The sequence below is a fragment of the Vespula pensylvanica genome, chromosome 1 (genome assembly GCF_014466175.1).
Source record: "Vespula pensylvanica isolate Volc-1 chromosome 1, ASM1446617v1, whole genome shotgun sequence".
Classification (NCBI taxonomy): Eukaryota; Metazoa; Arthropoda; class Insecta; order Hymenoptera; family Vespidae; genus Vespula; species Vespula pensylvanica.
The window spans coordinates 6248079-6270578 of record NC_057685.1 but is presented as its reverse complement, the minus strand read 5'-3'; the positions used below and the strand labels follow the sequence as shown (position 1 = coordinate 6270578).

The window sequence follows — 22500 nt, the reverse complement described above, 5'->3', positions numbered from 1 at the left end:
TATATATATATATATATATATATTGACGAAAAAAGAAATATATAAATCAATTAGCACAAATTAGTTAAGTAAAATCAAACGAACAAGTTATTAAATAAATCAATCAAATTCGTAAAAAGAAATAAAAACGATTGCGACAAACTGCGTAAATAAATAAAAAAAAGTAATCAAAAAAAAAAAATAAATAAATAAAAAAGCTCATTTTTTTATTGAAAAAAGAATATATATAAATATATATAAATATATATATATACATATATACATATATATACATACATACATACACACACACATATATATATATATATATATTCTAAACAATAGTTATGACGTAATACGTTCAAAAATGTTCGTTAATATAGTGATACACATACCTAACTGACAAACGCTTTGATTGTCTTATTTAGCATTCCTACAACGAATGAGTCTAAACGAGACAAAAGCTTTTTGTTTGAAAAGCTCATTCGTCTAAATTGGATAAAGCTAGCGTGAAAGGGAACGGTGGCAGGATCCGCGAACGTCGAGCGTTATCCGTTTGATGTCCTCCTCAAAGCAGCAGGTTGGAACTCGTTGAAGCTACTTCCCTCCCCACTATCAACTAAAGTATGCAGGGCTGTAGAAAGCGATGACCTTAATTGTCGATCTGTACACCGCCTAACGAGAATCTCTCGAACTATCGTTTAATGAGATGACCAATACAAACGATTGAAAATGGTTAACTTTTTAATAAAGATTGATCTGATTGGTCGATATATTTTATAACATAACGAGAATACGTTATTAATATTATTTCCGTTTACATATATTACGCAATATTTTATATAATTTCATTTATAAAATATCTAACAATCAACTTTATATAATTATAAATATACTGATTAAATAAAATTTTTTAATTTATTACGATCGGAGACTTTCACTCTCTATTCTCATACGCCATCCCTGTATCGTACGAATCTAAACTTCCTGTCCGACGAGGGAATTACGCGGGGGTTTATTAAGCTTATTAACAAGGACTGCGAGGGTGGACATCCACTACGTCGTTTTCCTAAGAGAGAAAGTATCGCCTTGTCCGAAAAGGGTAACAGACGAAAGAGAATATAATTTTATCTGTATAAACTAAGTACATTTTTCGGTACGTTTTCGTTCTCTCTCTCTCTCTCTCTCTCTCTCTCTCTCTCTCTCTCTCTGTCTCCCCCCCTCTCTCTCTCTCTCTCTCTCTTTCTCTCTCTCTTTCTTTATACCTCTTTCGCGTAACAATACGTCATAGAAGAAGACAAAGAATTAGTGTTCGTAAAAAACGCGTACACGTCAGTGAAATATAATACATATTCAAATCAACAAATCTATAAGTATTACTTTAAATATATCGATTAGTGAATCGACACAAAAGTAGCTGAAAATTTATATCGACTCATACTCGACAAACGATTCGAAAGGATTAAAATTTCTCTTTGTACAAAATTACGTTGATCGTATAAAAGTTCGTCCATCTCATCGATTCATATACGTCGTAGAAATCATTAACATTTCGAACAAGATTTTCCTATACGTATCTGTAATAATCGTTCGGCTTTAATTTTCAAGATATTAATATGAATTTTTAAAAGTATTTTCAACGTGCGTTGTTGGATACACGCGTAACCAACGACACAAGTAAAATCTAAACCGAACTTAACCTAAACGTAAAATCACAATTAAATCAGTTTCGATCTAATTGATTTGGAATTGTTTTCGAGTTTGATTAAAATTGATTTGGTTTGAGTCAAGATTGCGTCTGGCTGGCAAATTAATAACTGTAACGATAAACCTTAACCTAAAGATCAAATCGAAAACGAAATTTTTCAATAACGATAGGTGAATGTATTTCTTATATATTTGATCACTTTAAAGACAGTTTATTTCTCATTCTCATCGAGCTTTTACAAAATTCAAACGTGAAACGTGTAAATATATAGCAACACTTTCTTATACAAGTTCTCGTACGTCTGAAAAATTTGAATTCTTCAATTTTCTTTTTCTCTCTCTCTCTCTTTTTTTTTTTTTTTTTTAAATTTGGCGCTTATTTCAAATAGTTCTTTCGAACGAAATCATCTTCACGTCTTCGATAATCGTACGATTATCGTTTTTATAATCAAGAGATAAACGAGTAAAGGAAAAAAAGAAGAGAAAATGAAAAAAGAAAGAAAAAAATATTCGAAATGATCGAAGAATAAAATAATGAAGCTTTCGAACAGAATAATGAAATACATATCCAATCTAAAATTCGTATGGCGTGATCTAACAACGACACACGGATTCGATCGTCCCGCCATATACACATATTACTTTCTAACCTCTTGTATTCTTTTTTACGAAGGTAAAAGTCCCCTCTCCTTCGACGCGGATTATTAACTGCACGCTTCGCAGGTGGATTAACGGAAACGGAATTGCAAGGAATAATACGAATACGCTGTGAATTCCTTTCTTTATTTCGGTTAGGAACGAAATGAGCTAGGTTTTCTTGATTCCAATGGGAAATTCAACGGGACGACACGCAAAGAGGCTAAGTAATTCCCTTTCCTTATTCTAGTAACGCTGTTTCTTTTCTTTTCTTTTCTTTTCTTTTCTTTTCTTTTCTTTTCTTTTCTTTTCTTTTCTTTTCTTTTCTTTTCGTTTGTTATTTTTCTTTCCTTTATTTCATTGTTGACTTAAAAGATGTTAAACGTATAAACGAGTAAAACGATACTATTACGTATAATATTTGACCTTACGTTTTATATTCAATAATGCGATCTTATTATATCGTCGATGTATAATGTGATCTTATTATATCGTCGATGATTACTTATGTAAATATATATCTTATTTATTTTAAATTTATGTGAAATAATGAGGATAAAAGAGTATGTAAAAAGATAATGATGAGAAATCTCTTATATAATGATTAATTCGTAGAGTGTTATATCGAAATCGTGTTATGATTAAATTGTAAAGTAATATAAATTATATATATATATATATATATATATATATATAATTTAATGTTCTTTGTAATTGAATTGAAAAAGTTAGGATTATGTTCCATGTAAACTGGACATATTTAAATGAAAAAATGTTATTTTACGATCGAAGAACTTTTCGCGAGTTAAAAATATCTACGTGTATAAATTTATATTAAAATTGAAGAATGAGATGTATCAACAAATTAAAAAGTTTCGACGAAATTACGTAAAATAAAGAATTTTTATAAAAATTCATATATACTAGAAAATCTTATGAATAATTCGATTGTGGAAGTTTAATTATGATATGATACTAATCTACGATTTTATATAGAAATCGATCATTGCGTTAATTATTATATTACATTATTAATCTTCTTTCTTTCGTGCAATTGTGTATATTGGATGATTTATATTTATAGATATCGTGTTTTCTGTCAAATTTTAAATCATGTTAAAATGAAATCATATTTATAGAGTACCGTGTTATAGGAGAGTATATAGACAAAATTTTTCTTTTATATTATATCGAAACAGTATTTACAGAATTACCACGTATTGGAACATATATTGTAATTTTTGTATCGGTCCATATTAATACCGTATTTTCAGAGTATCGTATTACAGAAGAGTGTCCCAGAAGTATTTTATCGCGTTACACGAAAACCGTGTTTTCAAGTGTCTCATTCATTAGAGAAAATTTTACAATTTTTTAATCGTGTTATATTAAAACGGCTATCCGTTTAAAAAAAAAAAACCATATCCTCGAAATATCGCATTATAAGAGGACATGTCTGCAATATTTTTTATTTTAACCGTGTTCTCAAATATTAGACCATCTTATAGAAAAAAAATTAAAATATTAGAAAATATTAAAAGATATTAGAAAAAAATTAAAGTATTAGACCTTTTCTATAAAAATACTATACTTTTATATAAAAAATACTATATTTTTATATAAAAAATAAAAGTATAGAAATGTTATACGAATGTATTTTCTACTTTTTATATATATATATATATATATATATATATATATATATTATTCTATAACAAAACTCTTTTCACAGAAAGTAATGTTTTATAGGAGGATTGTTTCTATATTCCTCTTCGAAGGGTCTCGCGGATTTTGGTTTAAGCTGAGACATAGAAGAAGAAGAAGAAGAAGAAAAAGAAGAAGAAGAAGAAGAGGAAGAAGAGAAGAGGGTTGTCCAATCGTGTCCCTAGTCCTGATTTAGGAAGGGATTTTAATTACCGAGGGTCAGTAAGTGTGGCTGTCCACTTGGTACAAGTATTCCAACCCTTATTTATAGTTCATTAGCATGGACTTTATCCGACGGCAGATTAACTTATGGCTTTATATGTAAGTACGTCATTACACGGCTATTGTTTTTCTAATGTTTGAACATTCACAAGTCTTTAATTTTTATAGCATTATCAATTACGTAAAATAAAAAATGAAAAGGAAGATCAATAACGATCTATCTAAGAATTGTCTGATCTACGAAATTATCTTTATCGAAAGGGTTTACGAAAGTGATTTTAAACTTTCGTTTAAATTTCATGTTCGCGATCGAAGATACATTTACATCGGATGAGTTTACAAAAGTGAGTACTTACGAGCTAATTTACTTAGTTTCTTTTAATTTTATGTTTACGTATTCGATATGTTTTAGATGGATCTCTTTTGTAAGCACGCTAAATGTGATATATAAGTTTGTAAGTATGTATGTACTTAGGTATATAATGTAACGTAATTATCTATTATAATCGCAATTGATTGTTATTTATATTTAATAATAATTGTTATTATTAATAATGCAATAATTACAACGTATATTGCATTATTATTATTATTATTATTATTATTATTATTATTATTATTATTATTATTATTATTATTATTATTATTATTATTATTGTCGTTGTTGTTGTTATTATTTTTATTCTAGAATATTATTTGCGGTAATAATTTTTAAATAAATAATTAATATTATTAATAGTTGTATTCTTTCAGGGTTGTGTCTACACAGTATATACTTATAGAATGTTCTAAAAAGTTTCTAAAATACTTTTCAAGTGAAACTGATCATACTGAATTAAAGATGGCTAAAAAATAAATCCGACTGGATCGAAAATAATTTTCTATTTCGATAGTATTGGGTAAGTTCCTCTCTTTATAGAATGCAGAGTGTATACAATATGATATTTTGTTTTCAATTCAGTACATATAAATATTTGATAAAGATTATCGCAAAAGGTATATTTATTATCTATACGAAAATGTATCGTGTCACTTCATACCTTTAAAAGAGGACAAAAATTTGACAGAATTTAAGTAAAATTTCTCCTTAAGAATCCAATAAAATATTTATAATTAAAATATTGTATAATAAATTTTTTGATTTGGCATGATATAATATTATGAAATATCTGCATATCAATATAATTAATTAACATAATCATTTGTATTTTATATATATATATATATGTTTGTGTGACACAATGAAATATAAAACATTATGAAATTAAAAAAACATATTATGAAATGTCGATATGAAGAGGCACGATAGATAAAATTTATTATAAAACTTATATTTATGTATTGAAAACAAACTATTATAACAACATATTTAGAAAAGTAATGTCATTAATTACTCTGACAAAATTAATTTCATTAACATATGTTAATTAAATCTCATTTTGAAACCGCTTACCTATAAAAACTTTAATCGTCAACGATATAACGATAAGACGGAATATAGCGTCTAAGAAGCATTTCTCTCTCTCTCTCTCTCTCTCTCTCTCTCTCTCTCTCTCTCTCTCTCTCTCTCTCTCTCTCTCTCTCTCTCTCTCTCTCTCTCTCTCTCTTTCTTTTTCTTTACTTTAAAGGAGCCGACAATATTCTAGGAAAAGTCTAAAGATACGATAACCATGTCTTGCACGCTTCTTCCGGTATTTTGATTGTCTAAAGTTGGTCAAAAAGAGTCCAAAGAAAAACGATACTGTAAGAGTACGATAATAAGTGTCAAGAAAAAACAAAAAAAGATTTCTTCTGCACTATTGTACGACAATTTCGTTATCTCGTTTGGTTTGAACCAGTCGTCGAATATAATCTTGTTAAGGTCCTGGGTATTACCCACGTTCCTCCTCCTTAATGTAACAAGCGCCGCCCAGAAAACCTCATTAGTGATAATCTCGTTCTGTAATCTTAATAACGATAGAACGACGCCATCGTTCTTCGCATTTAAAACGATACGCACGTGTTCGTTGTAAATAGTACTTACTTAAGTAATATTTTTTGGCTTTCTTCCATACAGTAATATAATATATCTATTCGTATATAAAAAATCTTTCGATCGTTTGAAATACAAACTTTGCAAATCGTATAGTTATGGATCATAAACAAGTTACGAATTGTTTTATAAATTATATATCGTAAAATTAATAATTCGATTATATCGTGAAATTGTAATGCTTTAATCGCGTGAATATGTTATAAATAATAGTAAAAAAATAAAAAAAAAAAAAAAAATAAATAAATCTTATTGACTCTATGACAATCGGGAAGGAAATTTAAAGTTCGAACACTTGTCGTTGATTCTAAAGTTATTATCAATTATATTACATTTGAGAATGGTTAACTATTCTCAAACTATAACTAATATATATTATTGATTTTAGAATATCTTCATTATAGAAAATAAAAGCGTTTAATTGATGACACATTGTCGATTCTAAAGCCATAAACAAAATGTACAGTAAAACTTATAATTCATATTACGAGATCATGGTCGTTGATTATCTTAATATAAATAAAATTGTCGTTATAACGAATGTCGTTTGCTTATATGAACAAGACAATAGATTGTAAAGTTAGTTACTTACTTACCTGTCGAACTATAGAAATGATTTCCATTGTTACAGGTATGGTCAAAATTCGGGTAATCCTAGGAAAGCAAAGTCGGCCGCAAATAGGACCTCGTATACTTGCGAGGGGTTAATTACATTCTTGCGAGTCCGCACGAACGAGTGAAACCGCATCTGCTTCCTCGATTGCACTTTAGCAAACCACAGTGCAATAAACGGTAGCGCTGCGGGACCCCAACTCAGAGACCTTTAAAGCGCCCAGAAACGTTTTCGCACGTATGCAGAAACTCTTTGACCGTTCTTTGCCGTGGGATCACCGAATTTCTTTTTCCATAAATTTTACGGAAGAAGTAATCTTCTCTAAATAAAGGTAAATTAAGGGGCAACGAACGCTCTTAACCTTTACATCTTTGTAAATATTCTTAGTTAATATTATTTAGATATTATTTTATTTTCATTCTTAACGAATCTGTTATACCGAGAACAAGATTTATATAACGTTTGAATGATTTTGTTAAGCGATCCTTTAATTGATATACAATATGTTACACGATCTTTTATTTGTCTGTTTATTTGGTTCTTATTTTTTTTACATTTTACAGATTCGATATTTACATAATGAAGAAAAACAGTTTTGCTATACAATCTTAATATATTTTTCTTGGATTACTGGTATCACTTTTATGAAATTATTATAATAAAAGAAGGTATGCATTTTCAAAGAATATAATTTTCTTTAACGAAGTTAATTCTCGTTAAAAATTTGTATGAATTTTTCATTTCATAGGATAGACTCTTTGTAAAAGATCGACGAAACGTACTTTCCAAAGGAAGGAGATCGAAAGATCGTAGAATAGCGATAGTCGAGGAAAGGAATGATCTAGCCGTTCGAAAGGGGTAGAGAGGCGCGAAGGAACGAAATCTCGCGGGGGTGGGGCGAACGAGGCACGATGCGGGAGAGCCCCACCCCCACCTGCTTTCCCAATGGGAAGCTCCGCCTCCGGGAGGCCGCGTGACGTCACGCGGACACTTGTTACGCCTTGCCGTGCGAACGGCGGGACCGCCGCTCTACTCTGCTTGGATTCTGTATGTATTATAAATAGTGTATAACACTTAAACGTCCAGATTAGAATCTATTCGACCTATCTCGAAAAATTATTTGTTTCGTTTCTTTTCAATTATTCATTCATTCATTCATTCATTCATTCATTTATTTTTCTATTTTTCTTTTTATCCTTTTATTTTTTATCTTTCTTTCTCTCTCTCTCTCTCTCTCTCTCTCTCTTTTTTAATGTTTTAGCTCCCATGTTAACTATTTAAACGACATCGCTTTATTCGTCCGATTAGAAGGAAGACAAAAAATAACAGGACATCGACAAAATTCGTATCGTTTTGTAACGAGAAAAGACTAATTAGTTTTTCTCGTTAGTCCGACGATTTCTTCGAAATTTTAACGTTCTCCTTCGAAACCACACGAATGCGATAAAACTTGGCCACCGCAAGAATCTTGTCTCGAGGGAAAGAGTACGATAACACATCGTTCTTGGACGATACCGTTCTTTTCTTTCTTTCTTTCCTTCTTTCTTTTTTTTTTCTTTCTTTTCGTTCCTCTTATCAGTTTAAAACGGGATCTCGAAACCTATTCATGAGATCATACGCGTTAATTATACGCCTTAGGATTAACTTGGATAAAATTACGAATTAGTAATAATAATCTCTGTAATTTATGAAGAATCGATACATCAATAATATGAGGATTCGATCGGATCGTGGAAAAACTAGTAAGTCAGCGTTTAGGAAAAGTGTTATTGCACGGATGACGCACCGGAAAATACAATGATATCTTTCCGAGGATTCCCATTTACATTTGCATTTGCATTTGCATTCGATTGTCCTGTATTATCATCCGTCCGATATATGACCTATCTTTTATACCGCATCATTTCCGATAAATCTCGAAAATCATAAAAATTCCGTTTGAGAAACTGAACGTAAAGAGATCGAAGCATCCGATTGCGAGCATTGAAATCCTGATAAAAGTGACCAACTTTGTACAGAAAGAGAAAGAGAAAGAGAAATAGAAAGAAGGAGGATTTATTGTTTAAAAAGAGAATCGATTAAGAAGTCATTCTCGTTATAGTCGTCATCGTCGTCCTCGTCATGGTCGTCATCATCATCATCGTCGTCGTCGTCGTCGTCGTCGTCGTCGTCGTTGTCGTCGTGGTTGTCGTCGTCGTCAATGGTGATGGTGGTGGTGGTGGTAGTTGCGATTGTAGTGGGGAGATTGGTGAAGCAGCGAGAGCGTGTCCCGTGGTGAGCACGAGTAGGGTGGGGGGTGGAGGTGGCGGAGGAGAGCTGCGGAGGTTATGCCGACCCGGGCCGCTTCCGCGGAACACGCGGCCCGCTGAGCCGCGGCATTACGTCGCGCACCGTCGACCGCGACTGACGTTCGCGCCAACTTCGCTCAAGTTGCGATCCGTTGTTGGTACTCATCCAGATCGTAACTGTTTATCAGAAGCATCATTTTAAATCATTTCTCGTATTTCGATCCGAGGTGTAACGAAGAGAAAGAAAATAAAGGAATTGAAAAAGAAAGGAAAGGGAAAGGAAAAGAAAAGACAGGAGATCAGTGATAAGATTAACGATAATTGTCGTAATGGAAACGACGAGTTAAATCATTGATAATTTATGGATTTAGGAAAACTTTCGAGTGTTCGGAGTGAATTGTGAAGGACTCCAGTGAGCCACGTGCTTTGTGATTCCCGCGCATTTTCTTCTTTTTCTTCTTCGTTGTATTTTTCGTTTCTTTCTTTCCTTATTTCTTCTACTCTTTTGTTTGTTTTCTTTTTCTTCAGTGACTAACGATAATAGAAAGATCGTAGGTACTTGCTTTAGTTATTGTTCGAGCTGATTAATAAGTGATTTAATCGCTTTATGAGAGAAAGAAGAAGCTCGAGGTGAGATGGAACAAGGGGAGGTTTCTATTCGATTTTAAAAGATGAACCGGTGAACGTAGAGAATGCGTTCGATCGGAGAAGACGAAGGCGCGAGCGGAGGACAACGTGGGGGTACCTGTTGGTAGCAAAGTGGTGGTCGCTCGTCGACGGGTCGACTAGTTCGGCTCCGTCGGTAAGGTCCGCTTCAAGTAAAGGTCACGACGTCTCGCGCGGAGGGTACGTGTTTGGTGGGTGACGAGGAGCGGCTACTGGCCGATGGGATGCATCTACCGGTGGGTTCCGTGGGCTGCGGGGAGAATTACGGCACCGTCGGATCTCAGGAAGGCGCCGGCCCGTGCGGTCCCTCCCTGGCACCCCTCCAAGGGGTCAACACCAGGTACCACCAGGGTGAAGACGGCGAAAACGGCGGTGGTGCCGGCGAAATGAGCGAAGGTGCCGCCGTCGGCGAACTCTGGTGGACCGAGAGACTCGTCGGTGAGGCACAGGCTGAGCATCCCGGCGAACTCGTTAGAACAGGTTCGTTAACGCGATCCTTTTCTCTTCCTAACGTATTATATTTGTTTGATTAAAAATACTGCGAAGCTCGAAGAGTATAATTTAATTTCGATTTGTTCGTAATCATTTTATTAGAGTCGATCTTTTTGAAGACTTCACTTGCGCGTACATACGTATTTTTGTTTATTTTTTCTTTTTCTTTTTTTTTTTTTTTATAGAAACTATGCTATTCGTATATCTTTATGTTTTCAGGTTCGCCGTATTTCCTCTGCAGTCAATTGCCAACTCATTGGAGATCCAACAAGACCCTACCAGTAGCTTTTAAAGTTGTAGCCCTCGGCGAGGTCGGCGATGGAACCCTCGTTACTGTTCGCGCTGGTAACGATGAAAACTGTTGCGCGGAACTACGTAACTCGACTGCGCTTATGAAGAATCAAGTCGCGAAATTCAATGATCTTAGGTTCGTCGGTAGAAGTGGAAGAGGTGAGTACGATTATATTCGATGATTGTTTGCAAAGATAAGAGAGAAAAGAAAAGAAAAGAAAAACAAACAAGAGAGTATGAAATCAAAAAGAAAGAAACAAAAGCTGACAGGATATTTACATGTTACCTTTAAAAAATATTAATCGCTCGATAAATTTCATTTTTATTTTCTTCGGTAGAAAAGATTTGCAAATATTCGCGCGAAAGTAAAACGCGTCGGGGAAGGGAAAGTACGAGCTGGGCTGCAGTGATTTCGAACTGCCTAAAATCACGGTTATTGTGATCATTATCATTAACCACCCTCGGCTCTCCCGCCAGCCGTTCGGCAGCCCTATGTTCGCGAGTTCCCGCTCCTGCCGCCCCCAGAGTCATTACTCGATGTCCGCCACGAGCCCCGGCCGAACGCACGAAACAACTGGCCGTTAATCAGAAATCATCGTCTGTCTGCTAGGGAGAGAGAGAGCAAAAGAGACAGAGAGACATCGACTCCCCAAAATCAACCAGATCTTTTGATCGACAGTTTCGAGTCATTTATTTCCCCAAAGCAGAAAGCAGACAAGGGAAATCGGAAATGCAACGAGATCACCGTGTCTCTCTCTTTCGCGATCATCAAAACGGTTAATAACGAAACCGAAACGATAAAAGGTACGATGTCAAGAGCAGTCATCCATCGAATTTATAACGAATATCGAAAACGTCCGACTTCGTTACACCGACACGTTTTTCCGTTCTGTTTGTTTGTTTGTTTGTCCTTTCCCCTCCATCTCTCCCTTCTCTGTCCGATCACCCTACTGCGTTTTCTTTCTTTTTCTTTTTTTTTTTTGCTCTATTTTTCTTTTTTCTTTCTTCTTCTCTTTTTTCTGCTCTCTCTCTCTCTCTCTCTTCTTCCTTTCTCTTTCTATTTTTCGTTTTTCTTTTTCGGTTTTCGGTTACATCGAAATTCGAAAGTTCTATCGTCGTGTTTTAAGTAGCGACAATTATTTAGAGGACAGTCGGATAGATTTGTCAGGAGGTACAAATGCATTTTGCACCCTGCGCGCGTACCTACCATCGAGGGTCCGACGTTTATGAATTAACGAGCTGTACTGCTCGTGCGAGCCGTTCGTTGATGGCACCATCTATGTTTCATTTGATTTCATCATGAAACGTAGGGTCGACGATTTTCACCTATGTACTACTCTCTGCCTTTCTCTCCATCCATCTATCTTTATCTTGCTTTCATTCTCTCTCTCTCTCTCTCTCTCTCTCTCTCTCTCTCTCTCTCTCTCTCTCTCTCTCTCTCTCTCTCTCTTTGTTTGTCTCTTTCCAACATCGGGAACGAAATCAATTAGCGTGAAAGACACTTCTCTCGCCAAAATTCTTCAACCCCTTTGTATCAATTTTTTCTCCCAGTTTCTCTCTCTCTCTCTCCCCCTCCCTTTCCACCTTTCCTCTTTCCATACCCCAGCCACCCTCCCAGATAATCCGTAATACTCAATTTCGACGATTGACCAAACTGCCCACGGTGTATTCGTATCAGCCGCGACCAAATGGAACCTCCTATCATGGAGGTTTTGTTTCCGCGACTTATTAATTTGATTGAACCGCGCCGCGTATCGCTTCCATCGACGATAACGGGTTCAAGAAATTTCTACGAGTATCTACTATAGTATATATTCGGATAGAAACATGGTTAATCCTCTCATCTCTCTCGTTTCTTTTCTTTTCTTTTCTTTTTGGATTCGTAGAGAAAAGATTTACCGGATATACTTAAATACCTAAATATACAGGGTGTCCCAGGTTTTATACTTTGTCGGTATAATCTATTGATCTAAATATGAAAGGAATTTTATACAAACGTAAGTTCTTTAAAGCTTCGTTACGACAAAAATAAGAATTAAGTAGAGAACAGTAAGGGATAGCAGTCTCACATGAAGTTATTACGATACAATGTAGAAATAGATAAGCACTTAATGTATTCATACGAACAGCGATTACTATCAAAAATTAACAAAGATTTTGAAGATAACTTTTGCTACTACGATTAATAAATAGTAAAATTTCTTACGATGTTAATTCTTAAGATGAATTATCTAAGATGAATTACCTTTGCTTGTAACTTTTTAATAAAGCTTTAAACAATCTATGTTTATATAACATTTCTTTCTTATTAGACAAAATTTGACGATTAAAATCCGGGACACCCTGTAGATATATACATATAACCATATATACACATGTATTGTCGGCTACTAACTCTAGTAAATTTCTATCAAATTCGAATCGAATTTGTTAAATCAAAAGATGAAAGAAGAGGAATAAAATAGAGAAAAAGGAGAGAAAGAGGGAGAGGAAAGAGAGAGAGGGGAGAGCTATGTACCTACTAAAGTTACAATTAGGCAGGTCTAAACGTGCCACGCTTCTACCTAGGGAAGCTCATCGAGGGTTTTGGAAAAGATAGAGAAACGAAACGAAGAGAACCGATAGTAGCCGGATCAAAGAGGTCTGCGGAGACTAAAGCGGTCGTTCCATCATCGGGCGCGGACCTACCGGCCCGTGCCTATAATTAGTAATATACCGCAGTCTATATCGACACGGCTGAAATTACCAGCGATAGTAATTATTTGACAATTGCAGAGACATCCTGTTTCGAGACTCTCTCTCTCTCTCTCTCTCTCTCTCTCTCTCTCTCTCTCTCTCTCTCTCTCTTTCTCTCTCTCCTTCTCTGTTCATTCCGCTACCCTTCATAGTTTCTCTCTCTCTCTCTGGACCATTACTTCGTCCTTCTCCTCCTCCTCGCCCAGAAGACCTCCTCCTCCTCCTCCTCCTCCTCCTCTTTCTCCTCCTCCTCTTGATGCTCGTGTCCCCTCCGCCTCGTCGCCACGAGTATTAACGGACGGTTTCGAGTGGTTTCGGGTGGTTGTGTGGGCGGTTTGGGATGGCGCTCATCCCGTTTCTCGCAATGTTACCAACACGCATATACAGACACACATCATAATACACATAGTACGTGGACAAGACACATAGATATACATACTGTACGTATACACTTGGATAGGAGCGTGCTGCACTAGGGAGAGAGAATCATCGCGTACGGGATAGAGAGAAGCGTGGTGCTACTCGCGTTATATAGGTGGCACATACGCGTGGCCCGGTTTTGTCCTACCGTCCGGTCTGCCCGTCCGGTCTATCCGTCCGTCCGTCCGTCCGTCCGTCCAACCATCCATCCATCCGACCATCCGTCCGTCCGTCCGTTCGTCCGTCCGTTCGTTCGTTCGTTCGTCCATCCGTTCGTCCGTCCGTACGTCCATCCGTTCGTTCGTTCGTTCGTTCGTCGCTCGCGAATGCAGAGCCCGGCTCCTGTCTCTGCAGATGACCGTTCCCATCATCGAGTATTAACCGCAGCTCCGGGCACGAAGAGAGGGGGGTGGCAGTCGGCTGTGCGGCATTATTAGCCCCAAATGCGATGGACTCTAGCCGTTCTGATCGGGGACAGGGCGCGAGGGGGTGGGAAGGGGGAGGGGCACCGGCAAAGCTCGAAACGCGACGATCACTTCGACTTGACTACGATCTTTTTATTTTTTATTTTTTTTCATTTTTCATTTTTTATTTCTTTTATTTTTGCTTCTCTTTTCTTTTCTCTTTTGGTCTCTCCTTCTCTTTCTTCTTGGCGATCGTTCCTTACAACAGTTCTTCTGACGACTATTAAAAGCACACAACAATGAATCCAATTTTGAATCCCGTTTCGACATAAATCGTAGTATACGAGACCTTCGGTTTTATTAGATCTCTCGACAGAATCTTTTGGTGATGCACGACGGACCGCACGAAAATAATTGAAGAATTTCGATCGAATTTGAAGATTCTATGCATCTAGCAAAACCATCGAATCGTCTCGATTGCACGTAGATACACTTGGCTAGGTGGATTCGCATTTTGTATCGTAGCGGAACGATGACGGGGACAAGGATACAATGATGGATGTGTGAGAAAGAGAGAGAGCGACAACAGATCGGTGAGAGCGATCGCGGAATAAAAGATAGAGCGAGAGAAGGTGAGAGAGTGGGAAAGGGGGATATAACTAGGATATAACGCTACGGTGTGTTCTCTCTCTCTGCAGTCAGTTGCAGTTCCCGTGGGTGGTGGTGGCGGGGTTAGGAGGGTGTTTGATGCCGGTTATCATGTTGACAGACACAGCGAGGTGGACCTAGGTGCACCAAGGGGAGACAATTACAAATCGTTGACGTTTACGCCAACACAAACGAATACATGTCCGCGACGCGTTAGATCGTCTCTTCGTGATCACCCAACGATAGGACGTTTCGTTTTTTCTCCAATCATTTTTTAACAACGATCGAATGCTATAATACTTGTTCGTACGTAATTGATCGGCAAAATGATCATTATTGAAATCTAACGGACGATCTTGTCTTTCCAAAGCTAGACAAAGTAACGTAAAGTTCGAAGAAACGTGCTCGTGGATTCTATCGGTCGAATGAGACAAGAAGGGACTTCTCTCTCGTTCCATACGGACGAGAAGGTAGGAGCGGCGAATTACCAAATGCATATTAGCGCGCGATGGGCCGTTTAAGAGCGCGTAGTCAATCTCTCCGACAGACATTTATGGAGAGGGAATTAATATACCGGACCTTCAACCTCGAGACCTTCGCTGGTGATATATGTACACGCTCGCTCCACCCCCTTCTAAACGTTCGTTTCTCTTCTTTCAGTTTCTTCTTATTTTCTTGATTTTTTATTATTATTATTTTTTTCTTTCAATTTTCTCTCTCTCTTTCTCTCTCTTTTTTTTTTTTTTAATTCTTTGAAATTCTTTTTTCCTTTCTTCTTCTTCTTACTTTTCACTTTCACCTTTTAACGTAATCTAAAATGAACGATAATACGAACTAAACGATTTCGTAACTAAACGATTTCTTCTTTTCTTTTTATCATTTTTGTCACAGGAAAGAGCTTTAGCATCACGATAACCGTTTCGACCAGTCCACCTCAGGTAGCAACCTATACCAGAGCGATCAAGGTGACCGTCGATGGACCGAGAGAGCCACGTTCGAAAACGAGTAAGTAGAAAAGTTTACGTTCTCGCGTGGCACACATAGTTCGCGATAACGTGCCGTTACGCGCCACGATCAGATCCATCTAATGGGATGACCGGCTGCTACTAGTCCAGCATCCCCAGAAAATGTACCGATAATTCACCGAAAGTCCCTATACGCGGTAATAGCGGCGTCATTACCGAGCAGATGGTGCACGATGATGCAGTGGCCGAGCTATGTTAACTCTTCTGTGTATGCGTGTTTTGGTTTTGCTATTCAACGTACGTCGCACGGCGACGGAACCGATATTTTTCCGTTCGACGAATTTGCGAGAAAACTCAAACGTTTACGGCGATTAGGAACAACGAGTTTTTTTTTTCAAAATGGGCCAGTTATTTTTGGATGTATTTCTCCTTCTTTCTTTCTTTCTATCCATCTATCTATCTATCTATCTATCTATCTATCTATCTATCTGTTTCTCTCTCATTCTTTCTACATCTACACGGTGTGTGCATGTATCCGTGTATATAAAAAAAAAAAGGGGATCGTTATTTCGATATCAGATTAATAGCCGCTGCGGAATCGACCGCGGAGTACGGGCAGGTTTTTGCGGACGATTCGCATTTGTTGGATAAAGTATTGATGGGCGTAGGGCAATGCGTGCTCGCTGGACTCGCGAGTAATTTTTTTTTGCTTCTTTTTTCTTTTTTTTTCCTTTTTTCCTTTTTTTTTTCAAAATGCTCCGTTTGATTGATTCCGCTTATTCGCCAATTTTTCAGTTATCGCTCGGTATTATTTTGAAAGGGATTAGACTACTGTGCATGTACTACATATGTACGCGCGTACTAAGAGATTCGTGTTTTAAGATCATCGTTGCTTCACATAGGATAAGTGGATTAATAGTAAACAAAATATTTCATGTTTTTCAATTTTTTAATTTCTTTTTTATTTTTTAATTCTTTTTTCTCGAAACGATCAATGATCCCACTGGATTCTGGTTCGTATCGTATCGGTCATTTACCCACAATGAATGGGGTTGTATGTACATTGATTAAAAGTGTCGACGTAGGATGCCTCGTAACGAGCCACGTTTACATATCGATGTCCGCTCTTGTCAGAAATTAATATAAAATTAATTAACTTCGATTAAATAATTAAATCCATATCCAAACCGTGAGCGAAAACAATGAACATTTCCATTCCGTGTTTCAAAATAGCGAACTGACGTGCGACAGGTTATACGGATATTCGTGCGACGCAACGCAGTACAAACGAGCAAGCGCGTGCAATGATGTATTTGTCAGAATTCCTCGCTCGGCATTTAACAGTTTACGCTTCATTAGTGACCGCACGGTAAATATATTTTTAAGCTGTACGCAACTTTATAAAGGGCGTCCGTGGATTCATATATAAAATTTTCTGTAAAAAAAAAAAAAAGAAAAAAAGAAAAAGAGAGAGAGAGAGAGAGAGAAAGTCGTAAAACAATTACTGAATCTCTCGTTTAACGATAACGTAACAAAATATCAAAGTGTAAAACGAACGGACGAACCGTTGCGTAAAGAACTTGAAGGATCTTATTTTCGAAAATGAAAGTACCATATCATTATCATCCCTTTGAAAGGGACTCGATAGAAAGAGAAAAAGGAAAGAAAGAAGAAAAAATTAGAAATAAGGGAACAACGAACGTAGCCTTCCTACTGACACCTTCGAGGAATCGTTTGAAAAACAAGAAGAAGAAAGGAAGGAAGAAAGACAAAAGAAAAATACAGGAAGAAGAGGAAGAGACCACAGAAGAATAAGGAAAAGAACAAGAAGAACTAGAAGAACAAGAAGAAGAACAAGAAGAGAAGGAGGAAGAAAAAGAAAAAGCGTGTCGCGTGGAGAAGCGAAACTAAGCGCGAGCAGCCCTCAGAAAGTTTGGCCACGCACGACGACATATTGCATATATGGGGTTGTCAAGGATAGCGTGTTGTTTGGACGGCACGCACCGTATGGACGATCTATGCGAAAGAAACATGTATATACGTACATACAGACACAGATATATATATATATATACACATATAAATATAAATATATATATATCTAAATATATACACGTATTAGTATAGTATACGTAGAAGCTCGTGGAGGCATCGACGGGCCGTCGGGCGAAACGCGAGGACCGAGCCGAGTTTCATTGTCCTCTCTCTTTCCCTCTCATTCACTCTCACTCTAAACGCGGCAACGAGACAATGCTTTGGACGCCCCGCAGACACCTGCCGTTCCTCATTATTACACGGATAATCGCGAGCTTTTTGTTAAGCGAAAATCGTCCTCTCCCTCTCCCTACATCCTATACCCTCTTTCCTCCCTCGGCCTACCGTTACCTCTTTCACCCCTCCTCAACCTATAGCACGCCGTCCTCGTTCCACTTCACCGGTAGGCCACCGACGGTAATCGAGCAATTTCTGTAATTCGTCGCTCGGCATCACGTGGAAATGCGAATCGGAGGGGTTGTAATCGTGCGAAATGAGGTCGATCGAGGAGGGATGAAACTACCGAGTCGGTAGGATTATTATCAACGTTCCGTACTCTTACTTTTTAGACGTGTTTAACGAGTTCCATCAATATTCATCGTACTTAGTGACTTCGACATTTTCTTCTCTCGAATCGAGTGACAGTAATGAAAAAAATTACTCGATTCGATTCGATTTTTCTCTTGTCAATGTCTCATTAATACATCTAGTCTCATTAATACATTTAATTATGTATATTTCTATATAAAGAAAAAGAGAGACAGAGACAAAGAGAGAAAGAGAGAGATATATAGGTGATCGTAAAACAACAAATGAATTTCCCGTCGGGAGCATCGTGGCGAATCAGCGAGGCGAACTTGTCAAGCGAACTTTTATCGTCCGGCCAAGCTCGCGTCCTCTTTGATCTAGTTCCAGTTCGGATCAAACGTGCGCGTTCGCGAGAGAGGTTCGATCGAACAGCGTAAAGCAGAATAGAGTTCAAATTGATATTTCGAGAAAGAGAAGAGAGGGAGTGAAAGAGAGAAAGAGAGAAAGAGAAGGAGAGAGAGAGAGAGAGAGAGAGAGAGAGAGAGAGAGAGAAAGAGAAAGAGAGAGAGGAGGTCGCTCTCGCGAAACAAAGTGGCCGCCAGCCGTCACCCGTGGTCCAAAATCATCGAAATGTTCCCGACCGAAACAATATCGATGGACAGATGCTGTCAGTCAAAGGTCGAAATTGAATTTGCTTCGTTGGTAATTGCTCCGCGTTTGGAATATCGTCGATTAGCATGGGCATATCCCAGGGTCTCTGGGTCCCGCGAAATCATTACTGGCTTTGATAGAAAAGGAATACCCCCGTGATATCTAATTGTCGATGAATTTTCAACGATATCGATCGCTCTATCCCTCCCGACGGTCGGTCGCCGACGTCAAATACACAAAACAAAATAATACAAACAAATACATATCTACATTTTATTTTCCGACTTTTATATATATATATATATATATATATATATATATATATATGCTATCGAAAGAAAAAGGAACAAATATAGATATATCGTACGTATAGGTATGTATAGATATATAGATCTTGTCCGTTGTGTATCGTGATTCACCAAATTGTTATATTCCCGAGAATCGAGAATCTGAAGAAATTCTTGATAGAATATTTAAATGCAATCTATGTTAGAAACGTTAAATATATCTTCTTCGATGATGATGATGATGATGATGATGATGATGATGATAGAATTCTCGATACGTCTCGTCTAGAAACTTTTAACGGGAAGAAAAAGAAATTCGAATCGAGATCCTCGCAATATTCGTGCCAGTCGCAGACCCCTAGTGTCAAGAAGGACGTAAGACGCGGAGGGGCGGAGGGGCCTGTTTATTAGAGAGGAGGAAAAAGCCGCGCTATTTCCGTCCACCGGGACCGCCACACTTTGATTAGATAAGTCCACTACTCGTGCTTTTAGAGATTGGAATTATTCCCTCTTGCTTTCTTTTCTCTCTCTCTCTCTCTCTCTCTCTTTCTCTCTTTCTCTCTCTCTCTCTTTCTATCTCTCTTCGTTTCTCTCTACAAATCTATCGTTTCAAGGTGTATCGTATCAATTTTCTTATTTATTCCAAATTACAAGAAACTTTTCATCTATCTCTGTCTCTCTCTCTCTCTCTCTTTCTCTCTCTCTCTCCTTTCGGTCTTCAGCTTTTATGTTTTCAACTACTCTTTCTCTCTCTCTCTCTCCCTGTCTTTCTCTGTCTCTCTTTTTCTCTCTCTTTTTCTCTCTCTCTTTCTGGTCTCTTAAAAACGAAGAGAACGATTCGTTAGTTCCCATTATCCTCCTCTAGCTCGTAGATACGATACGAACGTTAACTGATAACCGCCTCTGCGACGGGGCGTCGAAGAAAACGCACGGATGAAGTAAAAAGCCTTATCAATTACACGCAACGTATCCATTGGCGTGTTCCGATAAGAATTCATGTAACGAGTCCAGCCTCCAGGACGTACGAACTCAACGTTAAAATTTCCAACGGGTTTGCAAAATTCTATAGGTTCATTCGTACCATGATCGATCATTGTAAAAAGACTAGTAAGTGCATTTTATGTAAGCAAATAATTTTATTATTAATATTATTATTATTATTATATTATTATTATTATTATTATTATTATTATTATTATTTATGATTAATTCGCGAAGGTTAAGGCAAGGACACACGATTTATTCGAATAATCTCATAGTCTTCGATTGGTGAACCATCGAAGACTCGACCATCTGTGTCTTTGCAACGATTTCGTGTAGTTTGTGGTCAAACTTTATTTGTCGTTCATCCCTCCTTTCTTTTCGAAGAGGTGTTTCTCTCTCTCTTTCTCTCTCTTACTCTTCTCCTTTCTTTCTTTTTTCCTTACCTGACCGAATATAATTTGTCCGAGCTTCCTCCTTTTCTTTTTTCCCTTTTTACTTTTTTTATTCTTTCATTTTTTCTTTTCTTTTCGTTTCTTTTCTTCTCTTTTCTTTTCTTTTCTTCTCTTTTCTTTTCTCCAAACGTAACCCTTTTATTTTCCAAACAACAAGCGAACGTGTATCACGATCGAGAAAACAGAAAGATTGATAGATATTTCGGAATAGATAGATAGCTAGATAGATAGAGACATACCATAACAGGCAAGTTCTCTATCGAGTTACAGTGATACGAATCCGCTATCCGTCTTTGAGGGTAATCGTTCGATACCGCGCATGCATTGTGGGCTTCGACGATAAACTCGCTTCACTACAACAGCGGATTAACCTATCGGCGATCTACCGCGTAGATGCCGCGATACTTGGATCCGGATTCTGTCGGTTCACGAATGGACGGAATGCACGGAATGCTATTGAAGTCAATCGAGATACGGACCACTCGAGTTTCTTAATTATCCCACTCTGCGAGCTTAATTACACAAACATCTTCCTCTCTCTCTCCATCTCTCTCTCTCTCTCTCTCTCTCTCTCTCTCTCTCTCTCTCTTTCTCTCTCTCTGTCTCTCTCTTCTGTCGATACGACGACCCGTGGTACTTCATTTCGGTAATCAGTGATAGATTAATTCGAGCAGCAAAAGATACAGCGAATAATAAAGCGAATAAATCTTTTTAATCGACAACGTCGGACTTATTATATGCGACGATTGATAATTAAAACGTACGATTGTTCCAATTGATATTTCTACAAGGAAAGATATCGTAGAATAAATCGATCAATTCGATCCTCGTTATTTCAGGACAACAACATCAACAATTTCGAGCTCTTGGTTTGGGTCAGAGACCATTCTTGGATGCCCCAAGCTCGTTCACCTCCCACCTACGAGAACTGGAGTCGTACAGGAGGAATAAGCATCACCATCATCACAGCAGTCACTTACACGGACAGCAGACTGGCAGCAACGTCACCGCGAATTCGGTTAGCGGTGCCTGTTCCAACCCCAACAACACCGACCCAACCGCATCGCCCGCTTCCAGTACACACCTCGGAGCTACCGGAGGAGGTTCCTCTAGTACTGCTCATCAGGATTGCTACAAGCATAGTCCTCAACACGGTGGTAAGTCCTACTTCTTCCTATCGATCAACTAACGATCACCCTTTGCTCTCGTACCTTATCTGTCTTTCACGACGCGTGCGTCGAAGAAGAACACGTATCATCAAGATATCTTGCCTAATAGCTATAATCATTCTCCCGTGATACAACTTGCGAATCGTTGACTACGAAACTTTCATTATGCTCATCGATTAGACTTTTTTCTTCCTCTTCCCTCCTCTCTCATCCTTCAATACTCTATCATTCAAAATCAATTTCTCTTTTCGTAATACAACAATAACAAGAAAAGAAGTACTCGTTAAACGGATACGACGATATTGAAAAGTTTGAGGAATAGTCAAAACTATACTAAGCTTTCGAACGAAGCGACGGACGTTTGTCCATGATGGATGTTCGTTCTCAACGGTATATCATAATTTTCCTATCTCTCAGTCTCCCTTCTTCTCGGCAAGCATCCTCGTGGCTCGTGGAACAGCTCGAAACTACGCACTAAACCCACCCACCAGCACCACCAGCCCTTGCCAAGGTGGGGGAATGTCCGTTGCTAAAAGAAAGAGAGAAACAGAAAGAAAGAGAGAGAGAGAGAGAGAGAGAGAGAGAGAGAGAG

The 22500-nt window shown here is 37.5% G+C and overlaps 2 protein-coding genes and 1 long non-coding RNA gene across 3 annotated transcripts in view; 2 read left to right on the top strand and 1 right to left on the bottom strand.

The window, feature by feature from the left end:
• The window catches only part of LOC122626960 (protein lozenge-like), a 100821-nt gene extending 100244 nt beyond the window's left edge, over positions 1-577 (bottom strand). The window contains exon 1 of the mRNA XM_043807625.1: positions 375-577. The gene's annotated coding sequence lies outside the window, so the exon portion shown is untranslated. The remainder of the gene's footprint in view (positions 1-374) is intronic.
• A 1644-nt stretch (positions 578-2221) lies between these two features.
• On the top strand, positions 2222-7513 carry LOC122629369. The gene is made up of 7 exons (XR_006327250.1): positions 2222-2549; positions 4072-4347; positions 4417-4592; positions 4661-4703; positions 5002-5147; positions 6912-7224; positions 7457-7513. It is a non-coding gene; the product is annotated as an uncharacterized LOC122629369 (long non-coding RNA).
• A 2154-nt stretch (positions 7514-9667) lies between these two features.
• LOC122629360 (protein lozenge-like) overlaps positions 9668-22500 on the top strand; it is a 31926-nt gene continuing 19093 nt past the window's right edge. The window contains exons 1-4 of the mRNA XM_043812736.1: positions 9668-10327; positions 10559-10789; positions 15730-15843; positions 21579-21896. Coding sequence (XP_043668671.1) covers positions 10072-10327; positions 10559-10789; positions 15730-15843; positions 21579-21896 — 919 coding nt within the window. The 5' untranslated portion in view covers positions 9668-10071. The remainder of the gene's footprint in view (positions 10328-10558; positions 10790-15729; positions 15844-21578; positions 21897-22500) is intronic.